Genomic DNA, 15,899 nt, shown 5'->3' with positions numbered 1-15,899 from the left:
ATCTCTTTCTTTCTTAGGAAGTTGATTTGTATTATTCTTTTTCACTTTTCATATACTTATTTAATATTTAAAGTAAATTATACTTATTCAATGGAAGAGTTATAATATCTTTTCAAGAAAAACTTAAATTTTTTTTTTATTTTTATTTGATTTATATGCCGCCCTTCTCCGGAGACTCAGGGCGGCTTACAGTGCATTAAGCAATAGCCTTCATCCTTTTGTATATTTATACAAAGTCAGCTTATTGCCCCCACAAACTGGGTCCTCAATTTACCTACCTTAGAAAGGATGGAAGGCTGAGTCAACCTTGAGCCTGGAGAGATTCGATCTTACTTTAATTGCAAACAGCTGGTGTTAAATTACAGTGCTCTGTCTTTGAGCTATCCAGGCTCCTATATAATATATAATATAAAATAATATATAAAATAATATTCAATCTATATATTTTATCCTCTTAATCTCTATCAATAATTATCTTATTATTTTTTCTATATGTATCTTAAAGCAGTAATACAGATATATAAATTACATTAGTTCCTTCACCTCCAATCCAAACAATCCTCTTACAATTTGTTAGTCCTTTAAGATTTTTTTCAAATTTCCCCTTTCAATGTCAATAGACTGATTAATAAATTAAGACAGCTTAACAGAGTTATTTCCCCCTTATTACACAATCAACAATTGTTTTAGAGACTTTCCAAAGTTTCCTGTTTCTTTTCTGTATCTTTCCTTTTAAGTCCGTATTGCATCAGTCTCCGTCTTCTCCACAGTATTCCCTCTGAGTCCTTCGGTTTTTATTCTCTGCTCAATACAATCTTCCTTTTTTATCCAAAGTTATAAATCCATAGCTATCCGCCAAAATATCCACCAAAATATCCATGAGTTTATTTGTATTTTCTGTCCTTATTCCGCCCTTAGTCTGTCTTTTCCATAGTCACTAGTCTTTATATTAGTTCTTATAGTTCTTATAGTCTTATTTAAACTGGTATTTTTAAGTCTCTTGCACTATTTCCACTGACTCTCCTTCGATGTCTTCTTTCCTTTTCATGCCCTCTTCACTTTCCTTTTTACGATAAGCCCTTCGCTCCAGTCTCAGTTTCTCTCCGTTACTTTGTATCCACTTTATGGGATCTTCTTTTCTGTTGCACTAACCTCTCCATCCGATCCTCTCTCCGTCTTGCACTTTTTCCTCTCTGTCACCGCCTTTCTTCTCCACGTCTCTCTCCTCTCGTGCCTCTGCTCAGCCAGATTCCGCCTTCCTTTTTCTAACTCTTTCACCACCTGATGCTGATTTCACTTTTCTGCTTCCTCACTGTGTGGCCACCATCGCTCTTGGTTGAAGACGAACTCTTTCCCCGCCAGATTTAAGGGGTTCAGTCTTGTCCTCCAGGACGATAGCAGGTCGTCCGAAGTCTTCCGACTTTCCCCTTTTGTTTTCTGATCTCTCCAGAATCAGAAATGCCCCTAAAGGGCTCCTTATCGGGATAAATTGGGATTTTCGGGAGCGACAGATTGTACCCTCACCCACTTTGCTCTGATGTTACCGCCGGAAGCACCCAGAGCTGATTCTTCCTTAGCTGAGGACCATGTTCTTTTTCGCTTGGTGTGTAGATAGGGTATAGTCAAGGAGAAAAACGGGGCAAAGGAATAAATAGGTAAACAAAGGCAAAAAAGTGATAAGCTGTTTTTTTGAGGGGACTAATTTTCAGATGCACTTGTGTCCTTTAATAATTGAAGCATATCATTAGACTTCAGTTACCTTAGAACAACAAGAAAAGGATAAGTAGAAGAGCTGAATGTCTACTTTTTCTCGAAAGAGTAGAAAAATTATGTAGAGAATTATAGTTGCAACCTGTGTTGTTATTTGCCTTATTCATTCTGTATAATGATCATCAGTTTGCTCGCATGAGTATTTTTGGGGAGATTGGGAATTGAGAAATTTGCATGTAGAGGATTTGTTTGGAAGAGTAAAATTGTCTAGAAATCTTTACAAAATTGATTACCTGTCAATGTCCAATCTGTCCATGTCCCAAAGCAATGTGAAAAAATAGCAATAATTAAATAGAGAATTAAAAATAAATAATTTTTGTAACTAATGCTAAAAAAGGGAACTTAAAAAAATTAAAATATTGAGTGACCAATTTTTTACATATCATTATTCAACTAGGGAGGATTTCTATTGATTATTTTATTTATTTATTTGTTTGTTTATTGGAAGTCCATCTTGCCAAAGAGTAGTCAAGTAACAATAATTATGCTGCAGTTAAAGACTTAGATTAATTCATCAGATATAGTTAACAAATGCATATATTTTGTGAAAGTATAGTTATTTTCTTTGGAAAAAAATATGATTTTTTCAAATCAATTTTTGATCCTGACACTTAGATTGCATATTTATGCTTCTGAATTCAGTAAGCTTTACTTCTCAACAATTCTGCTTAGGCCTTCATTGTTAACATCTGAAAGTAATTGACTACCCTGTTTTCCCGAAAATAAAACATCCCCTGATAATAAGCCCAATCGGGTTTTGACCACATGCGCTAAAATAAGCCTCCCCCCAAAAATAAGCCCTCCCCAAAAATATTTAAACGCAGAACTGGAAATCAGGTAAGACAGCAAGAGGAGCCCCATCTTGCTCCACGCGCCCCAAAATAATAAGACCTCCCCAAAAATAAGGCCAAGCACTTATTTCGGGGTTCAAACAAATATAAGACAGGGTCTTATTTTCGGGGAAACACGGTAGATATATTTTATAACCTTTTAATATATTTAAAGAATTAGTAAATGTAGTACTTACAGCTAGGAATAGAATGATCCACTGTTAAACATACAATTCTTTACAAACAGAAATTGATACGATTAGGTGGCAAATATAGTTCTAATATATAAAAAAGTACACATTGAAACATTTTTTTTTTTAAAAAAAATTAATACTTGTATCTCTGATTAACGATATTTCCTTAAACCAAACTATTACTGATTAAAGAAACGGCCACTTTAACTACATTTTTAGACTATAATTTTGAATCGTCTGAGAAAAAGTTTCATAAACTCAGTTTGTCCCTGAGTTGATATGATCAACTGATAAAAGCTTTAATTACAAATTAAATAGTATATCTGATCCTGTCTTTTCCGAGACAGAGTAACCTTATATATTTTTGTTTTTAAAAAAGGATGTTTGTATTAGAAACCATTAGGTGCCTATCCACATTATTTTTATAAGGGCTTCATATGTTTTAAGTATGGTACTTTTTATTTTTTTTTTACTCATAGGTGATGTCCAGAGGTCAGATTGTGGATGCAGGGAAAAAGAAGACCACAACATTCAGTTTAATTCCAGAAAATTCTTGGGCTCCTACGGCTTGCATAATTGTCTTCTATGTGCATGAAAACGGGGAAATAATAAATGATGCTCTACATATTCCTATTCAACTGACTTTTAAAAATCAGGTAAATGTACCGGCCTTCCTTTCATAATAAATGGAGAGGTGGAATTTTACAAACCAGCTGTGTTAATAGACCATAGGGTTATATCAGTGCTCCAGAGACGGACTTTGGTATCTTCCAAGATGTATTCCAGTAGAAAAGCATAGAAGGAGGGTTGTTAGATTAAGACAATACTGAAAACTATTTCTCTTATTAAAAAAAAGTATTTTCTTCTAAATCTGTAGCTAGCATAAACCATTAACCAAGTCCTCCTGACATACTAGATAATTAACTAAGCGCCTGAACAACTAGACATATTCTCCTTGATAGTGTTTCCTATCAGTTTAGTTACATTTCCTTTGGGGAATTATAGACTATATGTTTATTTTGAAAAACCAAAGGAAAAAAAGGAAAGAAAAGGAAGGTATTATCATATAAATTGTGCATGTTGCATTTCATAATTGCATCTTACTATATTCAGTGCTTTCTAAGAAAGTGAAATAACACATATTAAAATTACATTTTATTAAAATGAAGGTTAGAGCAAGTAGAAAATATAGCCATAAAATAAAGTATCTTTAAAAATCAAACAAAATAATAAAACAATAGCAATATTATTGTCTTGTTAGTACTATTTTTCCAATTTAAATCCCACTGTTGAGCTATAGAATTATTACAAGAACAATAATTACAGCCACAAGAAGGAAAAATTTAATGCTAAACCACAGGGTAATAGTATATGAGGGAATACCTGAGGGAATAAAAACTTATCTGATAGTCATAAAAAGTATATGAAGGTTGGTACATGGGAGAAGGCTAGGACTAAAAAGGCTTGTAAGTGATAGCAACTTCAAGAAGTATTTTAACCAGTGAACTTAAAATATTGATAAGAATAGATGGAAAGATACAGTCCTTCAGGTAGAGCCTTACCAAACCATGAAGAACCTTTGTAAAGCTGGTAGTTTGAATGGACTGAGGTCTACTGCATTCAGAGTTAGGACCATGATATTCAAACAGCCATTAGATGGCAGCAAACGCATGGCGTTTCCTGTATCTTTATAGCTGTTCAACAGTTGTCCAACTTCTTGTAGCCCAGAACTGGTAACCACACAGTGGTGCTTGCAAGTTTGTGAATCTGTTTGTATTTCCAATATTTCTGTATAAATATGGCCTAAAACCTAATCAATTCTCTGTTTAATGCCTAAAATTAGATAAAGAGAACTCAATTAAGCAGATGAGTCAAAAGTATTGTACAGTACATGTTCATTTACTTACTGAAGAAAATGATTGAAAGCTACACCATAATTGCTTTACCTATTGGAAATCTGCATAATACACTGAACTTTATTCCAGCTTCATAAGATTTACCAATTCAGTTTCCCGTATGCAGCAAAGCTTATTTATATAGGTGCACTTAAGGCCTTCAACCACAGTTCAACCACAAAAATCTTGACTGTACATCCCTTGTCCAGAATAAAGCCATACTGCATTTCTCAAATGTTGCTTACTGTCACCGTTTATTGCTTTTCAGTCAGAATTCTGCCAATCTAGGCACATTTCATGAATGGATCTCCCTGCAGTTTTTATATTCACTGTTGCTGCCTTTTTCATACTATTTTTCCAGGCATCAGGCACACTCACACAACAATTCAGTAAGCAAGACACACCAGTGGTGGGTTGCCCCCGGTTAGGACTGGTTCGCAAGAACCGGTAGTAAAACCAGCAGGAGGCTCCACTCACTGACCCGACCGTCATCATAGGTGATCTGTGCATGCGCAGAAGCTTCTGCGCATGCACAGAAGAACGCGTGTGTGGGTGTGATGTGAACCGGTAGTAAAGGTAAGTAGAATCAACCCCTGAACCACACCCCATATTTTAATATTTCTCCTATTGCACTATTTCTGCAAGCTTTCCATTTTTTCAACATTCTCAGACCATTTATGATTTTCCTTTTCTAGGGCATCAACTTTTACTGCATTTGTTTCAATTCCACTCGTAGATATTTCTCTCTTATTCCTATACATATATTTAAACCATTCACTCCAGTTTTTTTTTAATTCATGAAATCGTCTTTATTTTTAATTCCTTTCAATCTACTGGAGGCTTCCTGATCAGTTTCCCTGTGCACTGGATGGGAGGTGATTTGTTATTACTTGTATTAACTATTTCTTTTTCCTTGGATATTTAAAATTACCTCAAAAATAAATCCTTCATCAGTAAGTTAGTCTGCATTTTATATATTTCTCTTGAAATTGTTACTGAGTTTCTGGGCCATCAACAGTTTATGGTTTATGGTACAATATAGTAAAGGGCAAAGGAAAAAAACACAAAAATGATGTAACATTTCAGTGTATCCAAAAAACTTCCATACATAGGATTGTAAAACAAAAAAAACAACAACCCACTGCTGATTAATTATAATGCTTGCTCTGTGAAACAAGACAAAGCACAATTAATCTTAAATACAGGTAATGCTAACAAACCAACTTGAATCTGTATTTTAAGAAAGTGACTTATTTTTACTTGCTATAAATTAAAATAGAAATTGAGACTTCTGAACTGGTTCTATCAGGAGAGGGGGGGGGGAAATACACAAGACCCTGAGGCTACTTTGAGTTTACACTTGTAATCTAAGCTGTTGTATAAGCACAGCCAAAGTGAAGTGCAAGATGCTTGTCGCCCTATAGTATCAAGTGGCCAGTTGACTGCTGGAACAAATTTCTTTGTCTTGTCCTCCATCTGTTCTTCCCCTTTTCCTTTCCTAGTTTCAACATGTAACCGCCAGTCCCTTACATTCCTTGTCTGTTCTCTTGTTACTTATTCTCTTTCTTCAGATGTCCTATGTTATGTTCAAAATGGTCAATTTTTTAAACACTCTCTACTCCTCAACAGCCGTTGCATAATCCAGATTATCATTCTGAGCTATTTTTCCCCCATGAGAGAAAATATTTAGAAGTGGTTTGTGTCTGTGTGTGTTTGTCTCTCTCTCTCTCTCTCTCTCTCTCTCTCTCTCTCTCTCTCTCTCTCTCTCTCTGTGTGTGTGTGTGTGTGTGTGTGTAAAAGGGTTTTAGGGAGAATAGTACACATAGAAATAATATAATGCTTTCTCTAATACACAGGCTTCAAATCTTTTTCCTTAATTTATAGTTCTATTTATCAGGGGGGGAAAAGTATGATTTTCCACTCAGAAGTAGAACCACTGAGTTCCAGAGATATTTCTCAGGAAGTATATACAGTAAAGTATTATTGTCCCATTTCTGCATCTGGTTTGGGTCTTTCACAATTTTGGGACCTGTTCAATTGCATCATAGGTAAATCTGTTTCAAATGTATAATATTTGATATTTCCCAGATTAACATGCATTGGAGTAAAAATAAAGCTGGACCTGCTGAGGATATCACCCTCAACATCAAAGTGACAGAACCCCAAACCTCAGTTGGACTTTTAGTTATTGACAAAAGTATAAATTTGTTGGGAAAAAGGAACGATATCACAGAAGATGCTGTAAGTTTATTTTTCTTTTTTCTTTTGCAAGAGTGCATTGGTTTAGATTTAGAAGCACTGTTTTATTGTGACTAGTTTCCTTAAAATATTGAAACAAATTGAAACTAAAAAACAGTTAATATGCATTAATATTAATCTATTTTATTTGCAATAAACTTCATTCTCTGATTATCTGAGTAACGTTATATTCTATAGCAAACATTTGCATTTATTTACTTCATTTTCTGATAAGGATGCAGTTAAGAAGGAATTTATATGTAATTCTCATTTTTGTTAAAGTAGAATATTCATAGCAAAAGAAATAATGGAAACTAAAAACAAATGTAATGAGTTCACATGCATTTACAAATCATCAGCAACCTCTTAATGAATGATAAAAAAGAAATAAAATGTCTTTAGACACTTCCAAGAAGTTGTATGTCGATCGTAAAACTGATGGCCAATTACAGCTCAGTCTTTGGTGGCATTCTTCACTGCCCTGGTTCAAAATTTATTACTTCCTTGTACAGCAACTCAATTACTAGGCTGCCATCAAACAACTCTCTTCAGAGAAAGGTCATAATGAATTAATTGTGTTCTGAAGATTTTTTTCATATGGTTTCCACATTGACATATTAAAATATCATACAGTAATTATTCACCATGTCCTATTTTATTTTATCCAGTTCCTGGGTTGAAAAACGTGTGTGGCCCATTAACATATATACTAATACATTGTGTTATCACTGGTTAAATTTTCTTTGAAAGATGTAAATATTTTTTCAAAAAAGTTGGTTCACTGTTTTATCTTTGATTTATTTCTACTTTTTTTTAAAATAGATACACCATGAGCTAAATTTATATGATACAAAACCATCTTTTGGAGAAGCTGGAAGTGCTTTCAGTGTCTTTCAGGTACAGTTGCATATTATATAGCTGCTAATTTTCATGTTCCCCGATGTGTTTGGTTCCTGAAAGAATATGAAAGTCTCTGTCTTTCTCTCTTTCACACACACACACACACACACACACACACACACACACACACACACACAAGAGCTTCCCCATAAGGTAGTATCATAGAAACATAGAAAAGAGACCTTGGATGTCTTTTAGTCCACCCTAGCCCCACAAGCCAGGAGACCTTATTCTATCCGAGACAAATGGCTGTCCAATCTTTTCTTGAAAACCTCCAGTGATGGAGCATCCACAATTCCAGGAGGCAAGCTACTCCATTGATTAATTGCTTCCAGTGTCAGGAAGTTTCTCCTTAGTTCCAGGTAGGATCTCACTTTAATGACCTTTCACCCATTGCTTTTTGTCCTGCCCTCAGGTGCTTTTGAGAATCAGTCACCCACTCCTCTCTGTGATTGCCCCTCAACTACTGGAAGACAGCTATCATGTCACCTCCCATTCTGTGTATATATGTACAGTTTTTTTCTGTGTGCTCTAAAATACATTTTGAAAAGTAATTAAAATGTATTTATTTATTTATATAATTAATTAATTAATTTATTTATTTATTTATTTATATGCTGCCCATCTCATGGTCTGAAGCAATTCTGGGCAGCATATACTGATATGTTGCATGTAATTAAACTGAGAAATCTTTTATGTACTGCATTCAGAATAACAATCTCTGGATATGGACTGATGCCAACCTTTCAGAACATGAGGACTATGACGATGGTAAGTAAAGACAAATCAAGAAATGAATCCAGCATTTCTTGGGTAGATACCTACTTGATTTTCAAACCTCCACTTCTTCTTTATCTGCCTCAGAAAAAAAGGCCTTTCCTTTATTTTGTTTAATTACTCCCTGTCATACTCTTTTTGATCTCAAAGGAGATCAAAATGTATCTTTTCCAATACCAATTACTCTTTAATCCATACAGTAGTGAAGATGACAGAATCAAAGACAGACTGAATATTCAGCTAAGGATAACTTTATTCGAAATAAAATTTGGTGTACTAGTTAAGCCAGTTTGATCTAGTGGTTAAAGCATCAGACTAGAAATCTCAAGTTCTAGTTCTGCCTCAAACATGAAAGCCCACTGGGTGAATGTGGGCTAGTCACTCTCTTTCTCTACCCAATCTACCTCACAGGACTGTTGTTGTGGGAAACCTAGGAAGATGAAGGAGTATTCTGAATGTTTCACACATTCAGTTCCTTATAAAGTAATAAAATGGGATAAAATAATTCTAATAAATAAAAAATATAGTCACAAAGTTAGATTAAATTCATTTATTCTTATTTACATATGTTGAAAGAGAGAAAAAGAAAGAGTAGAATGGATTCCTTATCTACTGTGTAAATCTCTTGCCCATTTTAACCATCAGTGGAGGTTGATTAGCACATTAAGGTCTCCAGCCATTTTTTTCTAACCTTTCCTATTTGTAGCTATACAAGCCCGATGAATATTGGATTCATGCAAGTTTCTTCCAAAGCATCTTCTCTTTCTCACAGAAAAAAATGTGCAGTCATAGTACTACTTTTATGTTACTCAAGGTTTCCCTCTATTATTTCTTCAAGATCTTCATTCAGCTCACTGCAGAAAAATTTTGCTGATCTCTGCAAATCTGATCTTAGGGCTGTGGTTTCAGTTCCCTCAGAGTGCTCCCCCGTGTCTGAATTTCTTCACTCTTCTGGTTTTCTTCTAATGGTCTACCCCAGGGGTGGTATTCACTTACCTTCGCTACCGGTTTGCAAATGTGAGCACACGCCTCCTCCACGCATGTGCAGAGCCTTCTGTGCATGTGCAGAGGGTCAAAAATGGGACGTGATGATGTCCGGCGATGTATCGCGCGATCCGGATAGAACTGGCTGAATTTAACCACTGGTCTATCCTCTCTTTGTGTTTGCTGCTTTTTATGTTCTGTTGCCCTCCAAAGCAAATCTTAACAGTGGATAAGTGGGTTAGTTCTTCAGTTCAAATGTCCTCTTTTGGAGCAAACTTTTTTTTTATAGACGCTTTTATATAGGCCCTTTTAGGAATGGAGACTTTGGCCTAGTTATGTGATCATACAAAATTGGCAAAAGTTATAAAAAATATGAGAGACTTCTCAGCTTGGGTGCAAGTTTCAGAAAGTAAGAGTTTGTACAATAGATTTTTACTGGGAAAAGATTAATGCTAGTCTGTCATTGTTCTAGATGTTGAACTGTAAATCACACAGCAAAATGCACATCTTTTCCAAATGCTGTAAATAGATAAGTAGGCAGGCAGACAAAGAAATTTTTAATCTCAGTTTACAGTTGATTTGTCAACTAGCTTTTCATTTAGCTATTTATTGGTTCTTATCCTGCTTATTTTCTTAAGAGACTAGTAGTCATCAGTTTATATTTTCTAGTACATATACTGATCAGCTAATGAAGTAGAGACACAGTATAGTGAAAGATGTTTGCACAAAACGTGGCAGAGGAAATTAAAAAGAGTGCAGATCCAGGCTGCAAATTCTTGCAATAGATAGTTTGTTTGTGGCTTGAGATGTTTAGACAAAAAAGGAGTTAACAGAGAAACATAATTTATAACAGTGCAGGGTAGATATTAAACTTAATATCTGAAATCTGTATTCTGTTCAGTGAGTGAAGGTGTGGCATCATTTGCATAATACAAGGGAAATATGGTATGAATTGAATCCCTTAGCTCTTCCCCTGCTCGGTGCATATACAATTTCTTATTTGTTTAAGACTGCTATTTAATGTGAGCCCATTATGAATGCTACTTCTTTTAGCAAGAAGACACCAGAGAGGATGCTTATGTCTTTTTCTAACTTCCCTTTAAAATTGACAAGAGGTTTTTTTTTCCCAGCTGTGCTGGCACAGTTTGATCTCATGGCTTTCATGTTCTGTGTTAGTTTTGTGAGTCTTCCTTTCCTGTGGGAGGAATTTTGGTTAAATTAAGTTTTAAAAGTTTGCCCTTCAACTCTTTGTATTTTTTTAAAATTATTAAGAGTACTTCTCAGAACAATGTTGCTGGGTGGGTGTGGGAATAGAAAAAGGGGGAAAATGACAAAAATCAAGCGCCTTTCATCAGTGGCATCTCATCATACATCTGGGGATGGAATAAGTCATTCTTGTGACAGAAATTAAACTATCTGATCCAATTTATGCTGCTCTCTTGCATCCCCTCACCCTTTTCTTTTTTCATTAGTAGTGCTACTGGATTATGATTTTGATTACGACACGGATAGCCTATCTGTACTCCATGAATATATCCCAGCACTGAATGAGGGTAATCTCCATGTGAGGAAGAATTTTCCAGAGACTTGGCTTTGGCAGGAAATAATGACAAGGTATAAACTTGTGTGGAGATGCTTTCTTTATTTTCCCTTACAGATAATCATAAATGTTTGTGGGACTTCCAGGGAAGAAATTGCGAATTAAGAACAGTTTTGATAAAAGTGAAATAAAGACCTGGCAAATAGAAAAGTTCTTAATTGTGTAACTTTATAGTGAAGGTATCAGTTTCTGAAGAGCAAAAAGTGATTATGTTGCCCTCTGTTCCCCCCTCATCTACAAAGTGACCTCAGGGCCCATTTTTCTGCTTTTTCTCTGACTTCTTCTTGTGCCATATCCATCATTGGACATTGGCGATCATGTTGGTGATCCTATTTTTATCGACAGCTGCATGAAAAAGTGTTGCTGAGTTTTGGCCAAACCAGTCCCTTAGATTTTGAAGCCATGATGTTCTTCTTCTGCCTGGACCTCATTTGCCTTCAATCTTTCCCTAGAGGATTAAGTGAAGTATGCCGTACTTTTCCAGGTGTCACATCACATGTCCAAAATATTCTAACTTTTGTTTTTTTATGGTTTTGATGATTTCCCTTGGCTTTCCCAGGCGGCTTATCACTTCATTTCTGATTTTGTCAACCCATCTTATACGTAACAGCTGTCTGTAACTCCACATTTCAAATGCTTCTAGTTTCGTCAAGTGGCTTTCTGTCAGAGACCAACTCTCTACTCCATAGAGCGTGTCTTCTCTGACACCCACTTCTATCCTTTGCCACCTTAAGCGATTCTGCTTATTTTGGCGTAAGTGCTTTAATTGGTTTCAAGCTAACCTCAGCAGCTTATTGGTTATTTTGCAAATGGTGGGATGGCTTTTCATTGAGTTCTGACTTTGTTTTAGTATTTGCATTAAGTGAACAGAATTAAATACATTTTATTAAAGACTTTAAAAATACAGGTAGTTGAATCTTGATTTTATCATTCAGCAACTGTTTGAAATTATGATGCCACTGATTGAAGGGTGATTATGACTGGTCCTCAGTTCTAGCTTTCCCAGCAAACCTCCGCATGGTTACATGATCATAATGTGAACACTTGACAACCAGGTTGCACTTATGATGGGTTGCAGTGACCCACAATCATGTGACTGCCATTTGTGACTTTTCCTGAGGGCTTCTCCTGAAAGCCAGTAGGAAAGCTAGAAGGGAAGGTCACAAGCTACTGAGGTAAGTCTCTTCCCCACACATGCAACCTCTCCCAGAACCACTGTCCTGCAGTCTCTTTATGAGAAACAATCATTTGGAGCCCAGATGGACAGTCTCATTCTTTACTTATCTGAAGAGGTTCTGTGGGATCAGCATTGCCAGTCTGTTGGTCTTCGCTATATTTATGTTCCTCTGGAGTTTTAGCTTGCCATTGCCTCACCCAGAAATCTCCAAGGAAAATTAAATCTTACATATCCAAGTTTTATTTATTTATAGTTGATATCGGAGGTTATTTTTTTCTGAAAAATGGACTGTTCTATTAGAAAACAGTTTTATCAGATGGTCATTTTTTCCCAATCACCTAGCTCCCTGAACTGGAGTTGAACTAAGCTGAAATTGATGGCTATTTTGTTTCATATTTCTCCAAATGTATATATTTCTTTGGACCAGGGTATTGTGAGAGCCAGTTTGGTATAGCGGTTAAGGCACCAAGCTAGAAACAAGGAGACCAAGAGTTCTAGTCTCACCTGAGACAAGAAGCCGGCTGGATGATTTTGGGCAAGTCAGACCAGTTAGTCTCTCTCAGCCCTATGTAGAAGGTAATGGCAAACCTCTTCTGAAAAACCTTGCTGAGAAAACTTCAGGGATTTTTCCAGATAGTTGCAAGGAATCAAAACTAACTTGAAGACAATCTTACAGAGTGTATTGTGGTAAATGATAAAGTGTGTAAGAAAAAATAATGTCTAAAAATGTAACAGATGCCTGCTGTAATATATACCCAAAAGAAGATCCTTAGATTACAAAATGTTAAATGTATGTTTAGAACCAAGTGTTTCTATGTCTTGTAATGTTTTCAACTCTTCAAAACATATATGTGACAGTTACCTTCATATTTGGAGCCCATGAACATAGTGCAAATTGGGTCTCCCACGAGCATAGTGCAAATTCTTTACTATTCCTGTAAAAAATTAACTTAATTAAACAAAACAAAATTCCTGTACCAGGAAAGTCACTCTAGATTTGCTGTCCCTTTTATTTTGTCTTTTTTCATCTTTAGATCTACTGAAGCAACAATAAATGTTACTGTTCCTGATACCATTACATCCTGGGTAGCCAGCGCATTTATAATATCTGAAAATCTTGGATTGGGTGTGATGAAAATACCCATTGAGGTAATAAATCATTAAGTTGATTCTACTCATTTGCTGTGAAAATAAGAATTTACAGACACTTTTTGAAGTTCATATTTAGTAGCATAGCTTCTGTTCAGTAGTTCTTTAAAGTCTCTTAGTCATTCATTTGTTTTTTTTACAAATATTTCTATACAACTTATCAACATTTTATATCAGGATAGTTTATTTTAATGCAATAAAAATCAAACCCAAATATCTATGAACATAACAGCCTTAAAATAAGATAATTTTCAGATGTTATATTTTAGCATAATATAGAAGCTGGGACATTTCAAACATCTTTCCAATAATTCAAAGATTAATTTGCATGTTCCAAGGACCTGGAGGACAGAGTCACATAAGAGAAAATTCCTTAAGTGAAACTCAATCATATTGAAATAGTGAGAGCTTCAGTCATATATTAATAGTATTGGGTAGTTGGACATAATGACTCTTCTGCTTTTTATAGAGATTATGGACATTTAGCAAAGAGTGAAAAGATGCTAGCTGATTTAATGTAACATTGTTTTCAGTGCACTGGTGGATCTATTTTGGTGGATTTTTCAAACCCACTTCCATAGGAATCTGTCCCAGCATACTGTAGCTCAGCAAACTCTGTCAATCTCTACTGAAATTGTAGAGAGGGTGAAACAAGATGAGGGGAGCACAGCAAATTGCTGAGAAGAGCTTTTGGTATGTTGTGTCTAGAAAAATCTAGAAGTCTAGAAAAGCAAAACTAGTAAAGCAACTAGAACATTGCAAGACTGTAGAGGGCAGTCCAATATAAGAAAAAGGGTTGGCGAGTCAACAACCAAAGTGTTTTCACAGTAAAGTTAACTTTTTGTTGCCTTAAAAATAGAGAAGGCTTCATGATTTCCTTGATGAGGGTGTGACATTGTCCAGATGAGGGTTGTATCAGTCGGATCTGATGCTGGCTGAGTCATAATTTTTGACCACTCCCCTTGCTCCGCCCCTTTCATGCTCAGTTTAGACTCAGTCGGCCTGAGAGAAACATCTCCTACAGATCTGGCTATACAGCCCAGGTCTGTTCAATTTCACAGAATTGTAAGTCTTTTTGACCACCTTTTATTTTCTCTAGTTTAAAATTGTTACTTCCCCTTTAAATTTTTTTCCCCCCCTTCTATTGTAGCCTGCCGGTTTTGCCTTACTAGAGCGTCCTAAGCTGCAGGCTTTGCTTCGCTCCTGGCGGCGGCCATTTTGAAAGCCCCATTTTAAAAGGGAACTTTTTTCCTTTTTCTTTTTCCTGTCTTTTTTGGGGGGGATTTTTTTGATCTATCCCACCAACGATTGTTTAAGGGGCCCTAGACCACAATACCACCAACAATAATAGCGATTCCCTAATTTTAAGGGAAATCACCAAATCGGGCCGCCGCCCACGCTACAGCGATCCCAAAACCGCTGATCAGCTGTAGAGCGGTTAATTGAAGCGCCGCGGCAATTTTAAAAAGAAAAATTTTTGCCGCTTTGCCACCAACGAGTCTGCAAGTTTGGGGGGGGGGCAGCAAGCTTCTTCTTGCCTCCCCCTGTGGCATTTCCAGCCAGTATTTTTCTCATCGTGGCTGTGGGGGCGCTGAGGAGGTCCGTTTCTAGGCTTGCCTAGACAGATACCTCCGGAGCAGAGTTTCCTCCTGCTCACGTGTGACCTGGCAGCCATCGTGCTTAACGCCAGAGTCGTTGCCATCTCAAATTTCAACCACGTGGCGAAACTGAAACCAAAAGCTATTTCTCCAGTCGACATCGTGGTCGCAGTGAGTATACTAAAGATGGCAGATCGCTCTTCCCATGGGGAGGAAAATACTATGTACACTGGGAAGAAATCAACTTCCAAACGTAAGCACCTTTCTAAACCTGAGGAGAAGGATTTAACAAAGAGGCATAAATCTCTAGAAAAGCAAGTTAGTGAGGTGCCTGCAACTGAGCCTGGTAAGGGGACCCCCCCCCCATCTACCCCCCCTCCTCCCATTTCAACTGTTAGCCAGGCCTGGTCTTCGGAGGGAGAGGGTTCTGTTCTTCAACAAGACCAAAGCAATTTGCAAAACCCCTTTGCAAGTCAATTAATGACCCCTGCAACTCCTGTATTTGGTGGCCATGCAGCTGCAGCTGCTTCAACAGGTGAATCCTCTATGCCTGTGCTAACCCCCGAAGATCCTTTAAAAAATGTGCCAGAAGGATTGAGAATTCTGATTGAACAGGCCATTGCTTCTAGAATGGCAGCCAATATTCATGGTCACCACTCTGGCTCTGCTATTTCAGAGCGATCTGCCTGTATTAGAATTTCTCCTGCAGTAAGTCTTACTGGCTCTCATTCTCCTGCAGCCTCCAGAGTTAGTGAAGCCTTTGTGTTTGAGGAAGAGAGACATTCTG

The 15,899-nt window shown here is 36.6% G+C and overlaps 1 protein-coding gene across 3 annotated transcripts in view; it reads left to right on the top strand.

The window, feature by feature from the left end:
- Positions 1 to 15,899, top strand: part of CD109 (CD109 molecule) — an 87,265-nt gene that overhangs the window by 36,215 nt on the left and 35,151 nt on the right. For all 3 annotated transcript variants that reach the window (XM_070932905.1, XM_070932904.1, XM_070932903.1), the window contains exons 14-19: positions 3,274 to 3,450; positions 6,778 to 6,930; positions 7,750 to 7,824; positions 8,538 to 8,598; positions 11,061 to 11,202; positions 13,400 to 13,514. In XM_070932905.1, the coding sequence (XP_070789006.1) occupies positions 3,274 to 3,450; positions 6,778 to 6,930; positions 7,750 to 7,824; positions 8,538 to 8,598; positions 11,061 to 11,202; positions 13,400 to 13,514 (723 nt within the window). The remainder of the gene's footprint in view (positions 1 to 3,273; positions 3,451 to 6,777; positions 6,931 to 7,749; positions 7,825 to 8,537; positions 8,599 to 11,060; positions 11,203 to 13,399; positions 13,515 to 15,899) is intronic.

Source organism: Pituophis catenifer, unplaced genomic scaffold, assembly GCF_029215685.1.
Source record: "Pituophis catenifer annectens isolate HBS135680 unplaced genomic scaffold, rPitCat1.0.hap2 SCAF_1, whole genome shotgun sequence".
NCBI classification, from domain to species: Eukaryota; Metazoa; Chordata; class Lepidosauria; order Squamata; family Colubridae; genus Pituophis; species Pituophis catenifer.
The sequence above is the reverse complement of the archived record's forward strand: the minus strand, read 5'-3'. Positions and strand labels throughout refer to the sequence as shown.